We start from the raw sequence: 18,483 nt of genomic DNA, 5'->3' as shown, positions 1-18,483 counted from the left end.
TTTTGCTACTTTGCTTTTGTCAGATGTTAACGTTGTTAAATATAGCGTTGAAGCAACGATGTCAAACTCAACGCCACTAAGAGCCCGACGTGGCAACATGACTTCACGTAAACATACACGCCCACTTTCTTAAGCCAAGTCAGTCCTTCCTTTTTTTGTTATTGTTGTGGGCAAAAGTCCTTGATTATGTGGCACGTTTTCTTAAAAAATGTGATAGAATATGCCGGATATTTATGCAATTTTATGCGATGAAATTGCGGGAACTTGCAAAAACTGCGGTTTGATGAAAAAGATTTTTCAACTTTCTGTCAAGATATATTATGGGATTTTTCTGCAATAAAAATGCGGGGATTATGAGGTCATGCAAGCCCCGCATATTTTGCGCAGAAATCGGCAATTTATGCGGCGAAAGTGCGGCGTATTTGAAAAAGCCAGACATGTAAAGGTTACTGACACGCTTTTATTTAGGAGAAAAAGTCAAATATTGGGACTGTATATTATTGCATGTCTCATATAGCTTTCTCACTTACAGTTTGGGTCTCATAAAGCCCCCACAAAAATGAATTTTTTTTTAGGAAAAATAGCAACAAAAGTGCCTATGAAAATTGTCTATAAAAGTGACAAAAACTTTGAAAAAAAGCGTAAAAAACATTTAAAAGAAGGCGCCTAAATGACTGAAAACAATCGGCAAAATCTGCAGAAAAAAATTGTCAACAACGTTGGAAAAAGCCTTAAAAAAATGTCAAAACATTTCGTCAAAAATGTTGAAACTAAGGTGTCAAAAATGTCGAAAAAGAGTTTGTCAAAAATGTCGAAAAAAGGTGTCAAAACTAGGTGGTCCAAAACTGATTCTGAACCTAAATTGACATGCGGGCCGGATCAAAACCTGTGTGGGGCCCGGGTTTGGTCCGCGGGCCTCGAGTTTGACACGTGCGCTTTAAAGTTAAGAACAAAGCTGTGACCGAGCTGAAGCCTGATTGGCTGCGTTCAGGCTCGGCTCTGTAAAAGACATGAACAGACCGAAGGCGTCATTCTGTTGGTCACAGTGGGACTGAAGTTACAACGCTGTCGGACTGCAATCAAACAAATTAAAAAAATAAAGCTTTGATACAAACTTGTTTTTTTATTTTTACAGACTCAGACTTAGACAATTCTTCGAACGTCAACAGTAAGTGACCTCGCCCAACATCTCTTAGAGCCCCTTTAAATAATCCTGATCTCAATATTGACCAAAAATAATCGCGGTTAAGGTTTTTATTCCAGAATCGAGCAGCGCTGTCTCGTCTGTCCTGACCAGGGCTGCTCCCTCTTAGTCGATTAGTCGACTAATCGGTCGTTTTGGTCTCAGTCAACTTAGATCTCTTTAGTCCATTAGTCATGTTTGATGCTCTTTTTTCATGCTGAATGACTTATTTCCAAGAAACGTACGAGCACATCTCTGGTAAACACAAGAATTAAAGTGGTGCTTCTAGCACAACTCTTTGCGGAAGAGCTCAGATTTACAGATCTGTCGATTAAATCAACTAATCGATTAGTCGATACAATTGAATGAGTGTTAGTCAACTAAGAAGTTCTTCAAAGGAGCACAGCCCTAATATATATATATATATATATATATATTAGGGCACAGCGCTAGTCAACACAAGGGTTAGAAAAGTAAACTCGTTTTGTCTCGTGTTCTAGATGCCAAAAAAATATGTTCAAACGGGTAAAAGTATTGAAGGGAAATTTGACAGTTGGAGGCGTTTTTACCGTTTTTTTAATTTCAACAAACGCAACATCTGTCCAAAAGTCAGCGATTAATCGTGTTAAATAATCCTGATCTCAATATTGACCAAAAATAATCGCAGTTTAAGGTTTTTGTTCCATAATCGAGAAGCGCTGTCTCGTCTCAAACACCAATCCAAATGTCCCCGTGTGTCCTGACGTTCTGCGGTCCGGTCTGAGCGGCCAATCAGAAGCTGGTCTCGTTCATGTGCGGTTTGGGGCTGGTTGGGGGGCCGGTGGCGCCGTCGGCGGGGCTGTCCGTGGTCACCGGGGACGCCGGTGCTTCGGTGGGGGACGCCGTGGCGCTGCTGCGAGGGGAGGCGGGCACTTGGGACTGAGTCGGGCTCACTGCGGCGGCGGTAGTTGCGGTGGGGGCGGGGCTTGTTGGCGGAGTGGGCGTGGCCCTGCGGTGCGAAGACGAAGAAGACGAGGAGGACAGCGGCGACGATGACGACGACAGGGATGAAGGTGTTGCCGGGGAGTGGCGTGCGCCGGGCGACACCGAGAAGGTGGTCGGGGTCCTGAGGCCGAACCGGGCCTCCAGCTCGCTGCACACCGCCAAGCTGCGCCGGGTGCCCTCCGACCCAGAGCCCGCTGCGGCCTCCGAGCCCTTGGCGAGCTCCTGGCAGCGCTCCACGAAGCTCCCCCTGCGTACAGAGGCCCAGTCCCGGTTCTGGTCCCGGTCCGGCTGTCTGGGCGGCCGCGGGCTGGAGGCCGGGTTCGGGGGGACGTAGGCGGGTATGGCGAGCGCCTGCGGCCCGGAGAGGGGCAGGGCCGAGTCTCGGAGCGGTTTGGCGAGAGGCACAGGGGGCGGAGCCTGGCGCGGGAGGCTGCCGTACAGAGAGGCCGACGACCCCGAAGCTCCCGGTCCTCCTCGAACTCCTCCTGCTGCTCCTCCTGCTGCTGCTGCGGCCGAGTGGTGGCGCTCCGTCCTGAAGACGTCGCTGAGCTGAGAGTAGAGGCTGGAGACACAGGAAGTTACATAACAATAACAACAACAACAACAACAACAACAACAACAACAACAACAACAACAACAGCAGCAGCAGCAGCAGCAGTTAGGGCTGGGCGATATGGAGAAAATACAACATCACGATATGTTTGACCAAAAACCTTGATAAATTATCACCAATAAGGTGGATACCTCCTGCTATGTCTTGATATGTCCTGCTACACCCTGCTATGTCCTGCTACGCCCTGCTATGTCCTGCTACGCCCTGCTATGTCCTGCTACACCCTGCTATGTCCTGCTACGCCCTGCTATGTCTTGATATGTCCTGCTACACCCTGCTATGTCCTGCTACGCCCTGCTATGTCCTGCTACGCCCTGCTATGTCCTGCTACACCCTGCTATGTCCTGCTACGCCCTGCTATGTCCTGCTACACCCTGCTATGTCCTGCTACGCCCTGCTATGTCTTGATATGTCCTGCTACACCCTGCTATGTCCTGCTACACCCTGCTATGTCCTGCTACACCCTGCTATGTCTTGATATGTCCTGCTACACCCTGCTACGTCCTGCTACACCCTGCAGTGCCCTGCTACGCCATGAACTACTACAACTATTTCTGGTCACTGTTCCATTGTTTTATTATGACTATTACCCCACTGTTCATACACCACCTACCAAGAGCCTGGGTCTGTCCAAGGTTTCTCCCTAAAAGGAGTTTTTCCCTCTCCACTGTTGCACTAAATGCTCTTGGGGGGAATTACTGGAATATCTATCTTTAAAGTGTCTCGAGATAACTCTTGTTATGATTTGATACTATCAATAAAATTGAATTAAGTTCAGAAAATGACATCACTTTACTGTAATGCAGCCTTTAAAACCAGGAAAAGACAACCCGTCACATTACGATATCCAGAATCTAATACGATATCTAGTCTCCGTCCTGATATTGATGTATATCGATACATCGCCCAGCTCTAACAGCAGTGTACGAGCTGTGAGTTGTGCGTTGCTGTACCTGCAGGTGGAGGCTCTCGGCGTGCTGTCAGGTGTTCGGGCCAGAGCCAGGTCACACTGGTCCAGCAGCTCCAGCAGCTCCTCCTCGGTTGGCCCGCCCAGCGCTACGAGACAACCAATGAGAGGCTTACGTTAGATTTCTCCACATCTGTATCGCTGTCTCTGCGTCCCAACCAGCAGCGGCAGTGTTTAATATCAAACTAACACTCGGTGGTATTTGGGTTCATTTTTCTCAGAGTCTCACCGCGGATGTCGACCTTGCCGGCGATTTCCATGGCCGTGGTCAGGTCCCACATCTGGATGCTGCCGTTGCCGTGGCCACTGAACAGGTAGCGGCGCGGCCGGGAGCCGATGCGACTCGAGCCCTCGCACTCGTGGACCATGAAGGCCGTGATGGACGTCCCGTCCACCGAACGTACCTCACACACCCTGAGACACACACACACACACACACACACACACACACACACACACGCAGACACAGACACACACAGAAAAAAACACACACAAAGAGAAAAAGACACACACAAAGAGAAAAAGACACACATGCACACACACAAAGACACACAAACACACACAATAAGACACAGAAAAAGACACACACACACACGCAGACAAAGACACACACACAGACACACACAAAATCAGGGGAGCAGTCGTGAAAATGTGTAATGCAAAAACTGAGAATCAAAGACAGCGACATAAAAACACAAAAAGGTAGAATATATATTTAGGTATAAAATAGAATGAAATGAAATGAGGTCCAGTCACCTCTTCCCATTGGACGACAGCCTGACGTAGAGTTTGTCGGTGTCCGGTACGACTCTCTGGATGAACACCTGCTGGTCGTCTCGCTCTCCGTACGGACCTGAAACCACCAAACACACACACCGTTACTATCGGAGCCTCCTGGGACCTCGGACCTCTCCCATTCCTCTGGCTGGGGGGGGGGGTGTTACCTATCTCTGGCTGGGTGTGTGTGTTACCTATCTCTTGCTGGGTGTGTGTGTTACCTATCTCTGGCTGTCGCGCTACTCTACCAACTCTACCAAACAACAAGAGAGCAGTAGAAGCAACATTCCTCAGAACTGAGAAGCAGCTGTCAAAAGAACTTGAGTGAAAGGCGGCCTATACTGTGCAAGTTCATGAGATGGTGAACAACAAAGCTGCAATAGAGCAGCCTCCACACCAGTTAGACTAGTGTGGAACAGCAGCCAAAAGTACAGAGGTCTCAGTCTGAACGACATCCTCATCAAAGGTCCTGACGTCCTGAATCCGATCAGAGCTGTCCTCCTGAGGTTCCGAACTGGAGTCTATGCTGCCCTTGTAGACATCCGCAAGATGTATAACTCTGTCTGTATAACTCGTCTGGCTGGAAGATCGAGAGGTCCACCTGCACAGATTCTTGTGGTGTGACAGTGAAGATACTGAGATAAAAGAATATGCCATTACAAGAGTCAACATCGGAGATAAACCTGCCGGTTGCATAGCCCAAGTCGCCATGCGAGAGACTGCAAACTTGCCTTCATTCAGTCAGTTCAAAGAAGAGAGACGCGTGTTGACGACATTCTGACTTTGCACAACAACCTTGACCATCTGAAATGCCTCACAACCAACATTGAGCACATCCTGAAAGCTGGAGGAATCTACCTGAAGCCCTGGGTCTACTCTTTTCGAGGTGGGAGGAAAGATCCCAAGAGTGCTCCTAACCTAACCAGCTGATGGAAGACGACAACAAAGCCCTTGGCCTTGGTTATACCATGGATGATGACAAGCTTCATGTCATGGTGGAAGTGAACTTTTCAAAGAAAAGGAGGAAGATGCACCTTGGTCAAGACCTGGTGAGAGAAGAAGTTAGAAATCAAACTCCCGATCCACTCACGAGAAGAGAGCTTCTAAGCCATGTCTCTAGCCTGTAGACATCATCACCAGAGGGTCCAATGCAGATGCCCTAACTGAGGACTCCGAGTGGCAGTTGAAAGTTCCTTCAACTTCCTGACGATGAGTGGCCAAAGAAATCCGCTGAAGACGTCGCAGCCCAGGCTCGGGACAAAGTCACAAAGATCCAGAAAAAGGCTTTTGTAGCGGTACTTACTAGAAGTCACCTGAAGACCGCGCACGATCCAGCATACGATCTGGCCCGGGCGGAGTCTAGAAGACCACCGGCAGGAGGAGCAATTCGGCAGCTCGTCGATATAAGGCGCTTCAGCAATCTGAGAAGGTTGGTCGGGAATGTGGTGTGGATCTGGAGAGGAGCTAAAAAGTTCCTGAGCGCCAAAATCAGAGATCAAGAAAAGTGGGAGGCAGTATCTTCCTTGGGGGTTCTTACAGTCGGCGAGAGACGAGACGTGTTTCGGGACCTTTGTCTAGCAGCACAAGAGGGCGTCAATTTCGCAAGCACACAGCAAGGGACATGACGGGGTGGCAGGAACTCTGTTGCGGATGAGGAAGAAGGCCATTCGAGTTTACGTCAGTTGACTTGTTTGGACCATTTCATGTGAAGGATGATGTCAAGAAGAGAGTAACTATGAAAGTATGGGGCGTCGTATTTTGCTGTATGTCCAGCCGAGCCATCCATGTCGAGTTAGCAAACATATTGTCAACAGAGAGATTTTTGCTTACCTACCAGAGGTTCACCGCTGTCCGAGGCCATCCCCGCAACATCTGGTCTGATCCTGGTACAAACTTTGTTGGAGCAAAGACTGTCCTAAGAGAAATGTACACTTACCTGAATCAACAGAACAAGGAATCGCTTGAAGAGTATGCTGCCAGAAATGAGACCACCTGGACGTGGAAAATTCTCCCGGCAGATTCACCTCACCGAAATGGGGCCGCCGAAGCTGCTGTCAGAGTCACGAAGAGAGCTCTCCAAAGTCTTGGAAATGTAGAAGGTCTTACCTTCAGTGAGTTCCTGACTGTGCTCCAGCTAGCTGCTAATCTTGCTAACGAGAGACCGATCGACGCCAGAGTGCAGAGCCGAGAAGAGCGCATCCAGTATATCATGCCAAACAACCTGTTGCTTGGGCGAGCCACACAAGGTGGAGACTTCAAAGCTGTCGACAACACCATGTATCCGTTCAAAAGACTCCGAGAAGGTCAAAGTATAGTTAACAACTTCTGGAAGTCCTGGAGTCAGCTTGCTGGCCCGAACCTGTTCATTCGCAGTAAGTGGCATACTGCTGAAAGGAACGTTGTCATTGGAGACATAGTGTGTCTCTGCGACCAAAACGCTCTGAGAGGGCAGTTCAGACTTGCGAGAGTTGTCGGCGTGAATCCTGATTCCAGAAGTGTTGTCCGAGATGTTTATGTGAGGGTCTCTCTAAGCTCCAGCGTTTCAGTGAGAGATCCAAGATTGGGTGCCAAAGATCCCGAATTGAGTACCATTCTACATCAGGATGTCCAACGCCTTGTGGTCCTTGTACCGGTGGAAAATCAGGGCGGAGACCAGCACACAGAGGTACAAACTCTTTTACTGTGAGCAACTGGGACTTTTGATCATGACGGGCTAGCGGTAAGCTCATGTGGAATATTGTTTCACAGACTCATTTTCGGATCATTTTGTTTGTTGGTCCGTTTGTTTGTCTGTTTGGTATTAAATGAGGGAAATGTGTTAATGTTGCAGATAAAGTTTGAGAGTAATTATGAGTGCATGGGTTAAAGGAAATGTTAAACTAAAAACACTAAATGCTTAGATTGATAGTTTCTAGTAAAATCCCGGGTAAATCCAAGCTGTGTTGTCTGTAGAATACATTTGATCTTTTATGTGATGAAAATACCTGTTTGTCTAAAATGCTTTTGTGTTTCTTTTTCTTTCTTTATTTAAAGGTTTTCACCTGTTTCCTCATCCTATTGCATCATTGTATCAATTGATAAAACGAAAAGAATAAACATTCTTCTGAGTGAAATCCCAAGTCTGGTCCTTTTCAAGTGTGGGCACCTCACAGCTACAATACACTTGTAGAGGTTTGAAATCTTGAGATATGCAATGGCTTACGCTAATAACTGTCTAACATTGTTCCAAGCAGCTAATCCCTTTTGCGATGTCCATTGCAACCCAGCAACACAGTCCAATAAATCCACGTTGGAAACGTTGTTGAAATAAAAGATGAAATCTCCGGTAATACACTTATTGTAGTTGCTAATGAAACAAAAAGAAATTCTTAATAGAAATAGCTAGAAGTTACCAGCTAACAGGTAAGAATACCGTTCGCTTCCACAGCTCTCAAGATCTGAATCACAAAATGAGAATCAACGTAACGTAGCCGGAGTTGGCCGGTTCTTAAAGAGGCAGTACATTATTTTACCAAGATGTACAAAATCCTATAAAAACATGAATTCTAGTATGCTTTTAACCTTTTATGTATTATTTAACATTTTAACCATTACATGAACTTCTAAATGAAATTACTTACTTTTTTAACATTAATTCTTATTCACATTGCTATGAATTTTACTTTGGCCTCTAAACACTTGACACTGGCTGTGTGTGTGTGTGTTACCTATCTCTGGCTGTGTGTGTGTGTGTTACCTATCTCTAGCTGTGGGTGTGTGTGTTACCTATCTCTAGCTGTGGGTGTGTGTGTTACCTATCTCTAGCTGTGGGTGTGTGTTACCTATCTCTAGCTGTGTGTGTGTGTGTTACCTATCTCTAGCTGTGTGTGTGTGTGTGTTACCTATCTCTGGCTGTGTGTGTGTTTGTTACCTATCTCTAGCTGTGTGTGTGTGTGTGTTACCTATCTCTGGCTGTGTGTGTGTGTGTGTTACCTATCTCTGGCTGTGTGTGTATGTTACCTATCTCTGGCTGTGTGTGTATGTTACCTATCTCTGGCTGTGTGTGTATGTTACCTATCTCTGGCTGTGTGTGTATGTTACCTATCTCTGGCTGTGTGTGTCTTACCTATCTCTGGCTGTGTGTGTATGTTACCTATCTCTGGCTGTGTGTGTCTTACCTATCTCTGGCTGTGAGTGAGTGTGTGTGTGTGTGTGTGTGTGTGTGTGTGTTACCTATCTCTGGCTGTGTGTGTGTGTGCGTGTGTATGTGCCTGTGTGTTACCTATCTCTGTCCCGGCGCTGCAGCCCCCGTGTCCGTCCACGTCGTCCAGGCTGAGGATCTTGAAGGAGGTGAGCGGCGTGGAGCCCGGCTGCGTGGAGATCATCCCTCTGAAGCGAGTCACCGTCCACGTCCGCACGTGGTTGTTGTCGGCACAAACTGAGACGGGCGACACACATCAACAACTTCAGTCGGCCAGACCACATTCACAAACCTCTGGCGTAGCCCTTATCTAGTTACTGTCAGGGCACGCCCTCATACTCTGCTTCTGACTGGCTAGTAGTCCTTACCTAGGTACTGTCAGGGCGCAATAAAACTGAAGTGAGATGAACAAACAAGAGACATTTATCTTTTTAGATAAAACCGATGTTGACAAAGTTTCCTTTTAGGGACATCATTTGAAATTGTGGGAAAAATTTGAAGTTGGAAAAAAAAGGTAAATACATATTGCAATTAGTGCTGTCAAACGATTCAAATATTTAATAGCGATTAATCACATTAATGTCATAGTTATCTCGCAATTAATCGCACATTTTTATCTTTTTTAAATGTCCCTTGATTTCTTTTTGTCCCATTATTTTTTCTCATTTTAATACTCTTATCAACATGATACGATACTTTTAAAACGGTGCCTGAACCGAAAGATATATATATTTAAAAAAGGAACACCTTGTTCAATTGTATTTGTCTGTTCAAAAATATAAAACAATAAAAAGTTGATCTAAAAAAAAAAAGAACCACAAAACAGTGAAAACAACCACTGTATGGAAAAAGGGTATTTTACAATTACAGTGAATGCACCACAAGGCTGGCGAGGCGAGCAACATGACATCATGACTGTGTTTTTCAGACACGCAGTGTTGGAGTCCTCTCCATTGAAATACAGACACACTTTACACCGTTTAGCGTTTAACAGTTTAACATTTTAACCGTGTTTAATCCAGCTGCTAGCTAACGGTAGGCTAACGTTACCTGCTGCTAAGTGTAGTGTTAACTAGCTAACGGTAGGCTAACGTTACCTGCTGCTAAGTGTAGTGTTGACTGGCCTCCTGTACAGCAATGATTCAGTTCCCTCTAACGTCCGTTTTCGGAGCATCAGAAAGAAGCACAGGCTTAGGCATCTAAGTGGCACCTAAATAAAGCACCGAAATCCGCGTTGCTATTTGGTCCGGTAGATAACGGTTGTTAAGGCACCGGTGCCGTATTAGCACCGGGTCTCGGACCCCATTCAAAACGCGATTTTCGTCAAAAAGCGACTAGTTTGCAGGTATGTACTACTCTTTGGCTGGCTCGCAAGAAAGTGCAAACAAGTGTGTGCAGCGTGCATGATGTTTTGTTTCCGGTCTAGCTAGATCCGGTGTGATGTTGTAGTTTTTCTAACGTTACGTTGTTGCAACAGCATGTGAAAAAACTAAAAAGTTTGCTGGGCCAAAAAGAACGTTAATCTCGCGATAAAAAAATTTACGCCGTTAAAATGGGTTTGCGTTAACGCCGTTAATGACGCGTTTAACCGACAGAACTAATTGCAATGTGTTTAAAATCTCAATAATGTGGTTTTGGTGAAAAGGTCCCAGAGGTGCCCTGAGAGCGGTACCTGAGATGAGGTGTTTCTCCGACAGCATGATCTTGGTGACGGGGCTGCGGTGCACGGAGAAGGTCTGGAAGAGCTGTGGCCCCGAGCCCACCGTCTCCGGGTGCTGAACGATGACCCGGACCGTCCCGGAGCTGGTCCCGTACGCAATCTCGATCCAGTTCCCGCTGTCGCCTGAGTACACACAAAACACACAGGGTTCAAACGCATTTTAACCAAGACTGTACCAATATTGTGGTTGTGCGGGGGGAAGGGAGGGGTTAGTGGTCTCGTTGTTGTCCGTTGTCTTTGGTCTGTTGTCTATCTATAGGATGAGCTGTATGGTGCAAGATGGATTTCCGAAAGGATCAATAAATGTCTACTACTTTTTCACGACTTTTCGGCAAATTTCCATGACTACGTGTTCCTGAAAATGTCAGATGACATAATACAATAAGAATAGAAATCTAAAGTGTATATGAACAGTATTTGGTATGAAGTGGTGTTGTAGGCGGCAGTAATTGGTATGAAGTGGTGCCGTAGGCGGCAGTATTTGGTATGAAGTGGTGCCGTAGCCGGCAGTATTTGGTATGAAGTGGTGCCGTAGGCGGCAGTAATTGGTATGAAGTGGTGCCGTAGGCGGCAGTATTTGGTATGAAGTGGTGCCGTAGGCGGCAGTATTTGGTATGAAGTGGTGCCGTAGGCGGCAGTATTTGGTATGAAGTGGTGCCGTAGGCGGCAGTAATTGGTATGAAGTGGTGCCGTAGCCGGCAGTATTTGGTATGAAGTGGTGCCGTAGGCGGCAGTATTTGGTATGAAGTGGTGCCGTAGGCGGCAGCATTAGGTATGACGTGGTGCCGTAGGCGGCAGTATTAGGTATGAAGTTGTGCCGTAGGCGGCAGTATTAGGTATGAAGTGGTGCCGTAGGCGGCAGTATTAGGTATGAAGTGGTGCCGTAGGCGGCAGTATTTGGTATGAAGCGGTGCCGTAGGCGGCAGTATTAGGTATGAAGTGGTGTCGTAGGCGGCAGTATTAGGTATGAAGTGGTGTCGTAGGCGGCAGTATTAGGTATGAAGTGGTGCCGTAGGCGGCAGTATTAGGTATGAAGTGGTGTCGTAGGCGGTAGGCGGCAGTATTAGGTATGAAGTGGTGTAGTAGGCGGCAGTATTTGGTATGAAGTGGTGTAGTAGGCGGCAGTATTTGGTATGAAGTGGTGTCGTAGGCGGCAGTGTTAGGTATGAAGTGGTGTCGTAGGCGGCAGTATTTGGTATGAAGTTGTGTCGTAGGCGGCAGCATTAGGTATAAAGTGGTGCCGTAGGCGGCAGTATTAGGTATGAAGTGGTGTCGTAGGCGGCAGCATTAGGTATGAAGTGGTGCCGAAGGCGGCAGTATTAGGTATGAAGTGGTGTCGTAGGCGGCAGCATTAGGTATGAAGAGGTGCCGTAGGCGGCAGTATATGGTTTGAAGTGGTGCCGTAGGCGGCAGTATTTGGTATGAAGTGGTGCCGTAGGCGGCAGTATAAGGTATGAAGTGGTGCCGTAGGCGGCAGTATTAGGTATGAAGTGGTGTTGTAGGCGGCGGTATTAGGTATGAAGTGTTGTCGTAGGCGGTAGGCGGCAGTATTAGGTATGAAGTGGTGTCGTAGGCGGCAGTATTAGGTATGAAGTGGTGCCGTAGGCGGCAGTATTAGGTATGAAGTGGTGCGGTAGGCGGCAGTATTAGGTATGAAGTGGTGTCGTAGGCGGCAGTATTTGGTATGAAGTGGTGTCGTAGGCGGCAGTATTTGGTATGAAGTTGTGTCGTAGGCGGCAGCATTAGGTATAAAGTGGTGCCGTAGGCGGCAGTATTAGGTATGAAGTGGTGTTGTAGGCGGCAGTATTAGGTATGAAGTGTTGTCGTAGGCGGTAGGCGGCAGTATTAGGTATGAAGTGGTGTCGTAGGCGGCAGTATTAGGTATGAAGTGGTGCGGTAGGCGGCAGTATTAGGTATGAAGTGGTGTCGTAGGCGGCAGTATTAGGTATGAAGTGGTGCGGTAGGCGGCAGTATTAGGTATGAAGTGGTGTCGTAGGCGGCAGTATTTGGTATGAAGTGGTGTCGTAGGCGGCAGTATTAGGTATGAAGTGGTGTCGTAGGCGGCAGTATTTGGTATGAAGTTGTGTCGTAGGCGGCAGCATTAGGTATGAAGTGGTGTCGTAGGCGGCAGCATTAGGTATGAAGTGGTGCCGAAGGCGGCAGTATAAGGTATGAAGTGGTGCCATAGGCGGCAGTATATGGTTTGAAGTGGTGCCGTAGGCGGCAGTATTTGGTATGAAGTGGTGTCGTAGGCGGCAGTATAAGGTATGAAGTGGTGCCGTAGGCGGCAGTATTAGGTATGAAATGGTGCCGTAGGCGGCAGTATAAGGTATGAAGTGGTGTTGTAGGCGGCAGCATTAGGTATGAAGTGGTGCTGTAGGCGGCAGCATTAGGTATGAAGTGGTGTCGTAGGCGGCAGTATTTGGTATGAAGTGGTGCCGTAGGCGGCAGCATTAGGTATGAAGTGGTGCTGTAGGCGGCAGCATTAGGTATGAAGTGGTGTCGTAGGCGGCAGTATTTGGTATGAAGTGGTGCCGTAGGCGGCAGTATTTGGTATGAAGTGGTGTCGTAGGCGGCAGCATTAGGTATGAAGTGGTGCCGTAGGCGGCAGTATTTGGTATGAAGTGGTGTCGTAGGCGGCAGCATTAGGTATGAAGTGGTGCTGTAGGCGGCAGTATTAGGTATGAAGTGGTGTCGTAGGCGGCAGTATTTGGTATGAAGTGGTGCCGTAGGCGGCAGCATTAGGTATGAAGTGGTGCTGTAGGCGGCAGCATTAGGTATGAAGTGGTGTCGTAGGCGGCAGTATTTGGTATGAAGTGGTGCCGTAGGCGGCAGTATTTGGTATGAAGTGAGCCGTGGGCGGCAGCATTAGGTATGAAGTGGTGCCGTGAGGCGGTATTTGGTATGAAGTAGTGCCGTGAGGGCGGCAGTATTTGGTATGAAGTAGTGCCGTGGCGGCAGCATTAGGTATGAAGTGAAAGCCGTAGGCGCAGCATTAGGTATGAAGTGGTGTCGTAGGGCGGCAGTATTAGGTATGAAGGTGCCGTGGGCGGCAGTATTTGGTATGAAGTGGTGTCGAGGCGGCAGCATTAGGTATGAAGTGAGCCGTGGGCGGCAGTATTAGGTATGAAGTGGTGCTGTAGGCGGCAGCATTAGGTATGAAGTGGTGTCGTAGGCGGCAGTATTTGGTATGAAGTGGTGCCGTAGGCGGCAGTATTTGGTATGAAGTGGTGCCGTAGGCAGCATTAGGTATGAAGTGGTGGTGCCGAGGCAGTTTTGGTATGAAGTAGTGCCGTAGGCGGCAGTATTTGGTATGAAGTAGTGCCGTAGGCGGCAGCATTAGGTATGAAGTGGTGCCGTAGGCGGCAGCATTAGGTATGAAGTGGTGTCGTAGGCGGCAGTATTAGGTATGAAGTGGTGCCGTAGGCGGCAGTATTTGGTATGAAGTGGTGTCGTAGGCGGCAGCATTAGGTATGAAGTGGTGCCGTAGGCGGCAGCATTAGGTATGAAGTGGTGTTGTAGGCGGCAGTATTTGGTATGAAGTGGTGTCGTAGGCGGCAGTATTTGGTATGAAGTGGTGTTGTAGGTGGCAGCAGTAGGTATGAAGTGGTGCCGTAGGCGGCAGTATTTGGTATGAAGTGGTTGCGTACTGGTTTTGGGAGTTAGGTAGACACTGAGAGCGGTGATGGCGTCTTCGGTCGGGTCTCGGTACAGCTCCGTCACCAGCAGATCGTTGTCCTTCATCCTCAGAGGAAATTTCTGCACATCTGGCAAACACACAAACACACAAACACAAACACAAAAAAACATACAGCAGAGAGAGCAGTGAGCCTCTGGTCATACCAGGAGAGGAAAGTGAAACTTTTTAGCTATAATATAATCATGACTGTGTGTGTGTGTGCGTATGTGCGTGTATGTATGTGCATGTGTGTGTATGTGCGTGTATGTATATGTGCGTGCATGTGTGCGTATGTGCGTGTGTGTATGTATGTCTGTGTGTGTGATACAGGTGTGTGTGTGTTCGTGGGTGTGTGTGTGTGCGTGTGTGTGTGTGTGTGTGTGTATGTGCATGTGTGTGTGCGTGTGTGTGTGTATGTGCATGGGTGTGTGTATGTCTGTGTGTGTGATAGGTGTGTTCGTGGGCGCATGTGTGTATGTGCATGTGCGTGTGTATGTGTGTGTGTGTGATACGGGTGTGTGTGTGTATGTGTGTGTATGTGCGTGTGTGTGTGATACAGGTGTCTGTGTGTGTGTATGTGCGTATGTGCGTATGTGTGCGTATGATACAGGTGTGTGTGTGTGTGTGTGTGTATGTGTGTGCGTGTATGTATGTCTGTGTGTGTGTGTCTCACCGATGTAGTAGATGGAGCCGTTGTTGCAGCCCAGGATGAGGAAGGAGCCGGCCGTGTCGTAGCTGCTGATGGGAACCACGTCCTGATTCTACCGACCACACACACACACACACACACACACACACACACACACACACACACACACACACACACACACACACACACACACACACACACAAATTATTATTATAAAAAAATAAAACTAACTGGAAGCTATTGATTATCTTTGATCAGTCTCATCAGGAGGCGGCCCGTGTTTGTGTGTCTCTGTGTGTGTGTCTGTGTCTGTGTGTGTGTGACCCCCCCCACCCACCCACCTGCCAGTGTTTGGTGACGGCGTTCCAAACGCCAACCTTCCCCGTGTGGCTGGTGGCGATCAGCTGGTTACCAACGAAGAAGAGGGCCTCCACCGGCACGTTCAGACTGAAGACACCTGCGGGAGAAAGACACGGTATAAAATATAAAATAAAGATTAGAAACAGAAAACTTTTCAATATATTTTTAGAGGGTAACTACCATTTTCATTCAGCCTGGACCCTGTTTCCCTGTGTTTTTGTGTGTGTGTGTGTGTGTGTGTGTGTGTGTGTGTGTGTGTGTGTGTGTGTGTGTGTGTGTGTGTGTGTGTGACTGATATAAACAACAATCTTTGACATTGGTCCAGTATTAAGCGAGAACGCTGCAATGTAACTCTACGGGGCAAATGTTCATCGTTAGTTTGCGTCCATTAAAAGTTCTGATTTTGCCGCTGACAGACTCAGATTAATATTCTAAGTGTCTGACAACATTATAGAAAGGATCCCTTCAGAGATAGACCTTTAAAACCTCTTTGAGACCTTTCTGTTTAACCAGAAACAGCTCTGAAGTCTCTAGCTCTAAACCCACCAGACTCCATTTAAAAAATCACTGCTTTTAGCGTGTATAGAGCCAACATATTGTCACATGTAAATCAGTAAACTGTGTGTTTATTTCAACCAGAACTAGAGTTGTGATGGTTGGAAAAGTGGAAAGACGACCCCAAAACAGCTTTTAATAGTTTTATTTTGTTTCTGTTGACTTTGAATGAAGTGTATTCTACGATGCTTAAATCACTCTTTATTTACATGGAGTCTGGTGGGTTTAGAGAACGTGATTTCCCAGATGTTTTTATGATTAAAAAATGATCTTACTCTTTAATATTACGCGGGCGATATAGCAACACAGTTTCTTTCCCAAACAAGGTGGATGTTTTGGAGTACAGTGTATGTTTGTGATACAGGTGTGTGTGTGTGTGATAAAGGTGTGTGTGAGATACAGGTGTGTGTGCGTGTGTATGTGTGTTTGTGTGCGTGATACAGACCTGCCAACCTTGAAGAAATTTTATGAGTACATATATGCCCATATATTTGTTAATTTAACCAACAGGAGGCAGAGAGAGCTAAGTATTTCTGTGTTAAAGATGAGAGTTAGACCAGGTTAACACATAGCCTTCTTCTGATTACTGAAGGGAAATGAAGTAGTCTAAGTAATGATTTACTCATAAATCAACTTTAAATAGGCCTAAAGCAACTACTAAAAAAGCACAGATTGAAGCCTGACAGAGACAATTATAGGCTAATAAATAACATGGGTCAGATATTTTCAGATACGCTTTTACAAATTTGACATAGGTGACATTGCATTATGTCAGTTGCCATCACATCACATAAATAGCCTAACTGTTACCTTTATCTGACGTTAATCAGCACCTGGCTTTTCTAAAACCTTTTAGTTTTCTAGCCATTCCACCACTTTGCTAACTGCCCCCAACTAGTGGGAAGGATGGACGGTGTGATAAGCTAGCCTAGCCTATTGACACCAGTGTTGGGCAAGTTAATTCCAAAATGTAATACATTAGTGATTACTAGTTACTGTCTTTGAGAGTAATTAGTTATATTAAAATATTATTGTCTCTGAATTGCAATGCTTACACTACTTTTGCATTACTTTTACCAAAATAGAAGCAGAAGTATTCTAAAAGCTTATTGTGAATATGAACTACATCATAATTCATTCATATTATTTTGTATTATTAATCTGACGCTGCAAAGTAACTAAAGCTATAAAATAAATAGTTAAGTAAAACGTTCAATAGCCTACATGACTCTGAATTGTGGTGGACTAGAAGTAGCCTAATACAGTGGTGTGAAAAAGTGTTTGCCCCCTTCCTCATTTCCTGTTCCTTTGCATGTTTGTCACACTTAAGTGTTTCGGAACATCAAACCAATTTAAACAATAGTCAAGGACAACACAAGTAAACACAAAATGCAATTTGTAAATGAAGGTGTTTATCATTAAAGGAGAAAAAAAATCCAAACCATCATGGCCCTGTGTGAAAAAGTGATTGCCCCCAAACCTAATAACTGGTTTTGGCCACCCTTAGCAGCAACAACTGCAACCAAGCGTTTCTAGCGATAACGTGCAATGAGGCTTTTACAGCGTCCTGGAGGAATTTTGGCCCACTCATCTTTGCAGAATTGTCCTAATTCAGTTACATTAGAGGGTTTTCGAGCATGAACGGCCTTTTTAAGGTCATACCACAACATCTCAATAGGATTCAGGTCAGGACTTTGGCTAGGCCACTCCAAAGTCTTCATTTTGTTTTTCTTCAGCCATTCGGTGGTGGACTTGCTGGTGTGTTTAGGATCATTGTCCTGTTGCAGAACCCAAGTTCGTTTTCAGCTTGAGTACACGAACAGATGGTCGGACATTCTCCTTCAGGATCTCTTGGTAGACAGCAGAATTCATAGTTCCTTTTATCACGGCAAGTCTTCCAGGTCCTGAAGCAGCAAAACAGCCCCAGACCATCACACTGCCACCACCATATTTTACAGTTGGTATAATGTTCTTTTTATGAAATGCAGTGTTCCTTCTATTTGGACACACACCTTCCAAAGAGTTCCACTTTTGTCTCATCGGTCCACAGAATGTTGTCCCAAAAGTCTTGGGGATCATCAAGATGTGTTCTGGAGAAATTGAGACGAGCTTTGATGTTCTTTTTTGCTCAGCAGTGGTTTTCTCCTTGAACTCTGCCATGCAGGCCATTTTTGCCCAGTCTTTTCCTGATGGTGGAGGCATGAACGCTGACCTTAACTGAGGCAAGTGAGGCCTGCAGTTCTTTGGACGTTGTTGTGGGGTCTTTTGTGACCTCTTGGATGAGTCGTCGCTGCGCTCTTGGGGTAATTTTGGGCGGCCGGCCACTCCTGGGAAGGTTCACCACTGTTCCATGTCTTCGCCATTTGTGGATAATGGCTCACTGTGGTTCGCTGGATTCCCAAAGCTTTGGAAATGGCTTTATAACCCTTTCCAGACTGATAGATCTCAATTACTTTCTTTCTCAATTGTTCCTGAATTTCTTTGGGTCTCGGCATGATGTGTAGCTTTTTAAGGATCTTCTGGTGGACCTTACTGTGTCAAGCAGCTCCTATTTAAGTGATGCCTTGATTGTGAACAGGTGTGGCAATAATCAGGCCTGGGTGTGGCTAGAGAAATTGAACTCAGGTGTGGACAACCACAGTTATAGTATGTTTTAACAAGGGGGGCAATCACTTTTTCACACAGGGCCATGATGGTTTGGATTTTTTTTCTCCTTTAATAATAAACACCTTCATTTACAAATTGCATTTTGTGTTTACTTGTGTTGTCCTTGACTTTTGTTTAAATTGGTTTGATGTTCCGAAACACTTAAGTGT

At 46.4% G+C, this 18,483-nt stretch overlaps 1 protein-coding gene across 1 annotated transcript in view; it reads right to left on the bottom strand.

Moving 5' to 3' along the window:
- Window positions 1–356: 356 nt before the first annotated feature.
- Window positions 357–18,483, bottom strand: part of shkbp1 (SH3KBP1 binding protein 1) — a 29,610-nt gene continuing 11,483 nt past the window's right edge. Inside the window, exons 9-17 of the mRNA XM_028573859.1 lie at window positions 15,094–15,209; window positions 14,777–14,864; window positions 14,075–14,191; window positions 10,377–10,547; window positions 8,786–8,941; window positions 4,504–4,600; window positions 3,977–4,161; window positions 3,734–3,836; window positions 357–2,729 (exon numbers count right to left, since the gene is read on the bottom strand). Coding sequence (XP_028429660.1) covers window positions 1,955–2,729; window positions 3,734–3,836; window positions 3,977–4,161; window positions 4,504–4,600; window positions 8,786–8,941; window positions 10,377–10,547; window positions 14,075–14,191; window positions 14,777–14,864; window positions 15,094–15,209 — 1,808 coding nt within the window. The 3' untranslated portion in view covers window positions 357–1,954. The remainder of the gene's footprint in view (window positions 2,730–3,733; window positions 3,837–3,976; window positions 4,162–4,503; window positions 4,601–8,785; window positions 8,942–10,376; window positions 10,548–14,074; window positions 14,192–14,776; window positions 14,865–15,093; window positions 15,210–18,483) is intronic.

This window comes from Perca flavescens, chromosome 3 (assembly GCF_004354835.1).
Source record: "Perca flavescens isolate YP-PL-M2 chromosome 3, PFLA_1.0, whole genome shotgun sequence".
NCBI lineage: Eukaryota > Metazoa > Chordata > Actinopteri > Perciformes > Percidae > Perca > Perca flavescens.
Note: the sequence above shows the minus strand (reverse complement) of the source record. Positions and strands in the feature narration are given on the sequence as shown.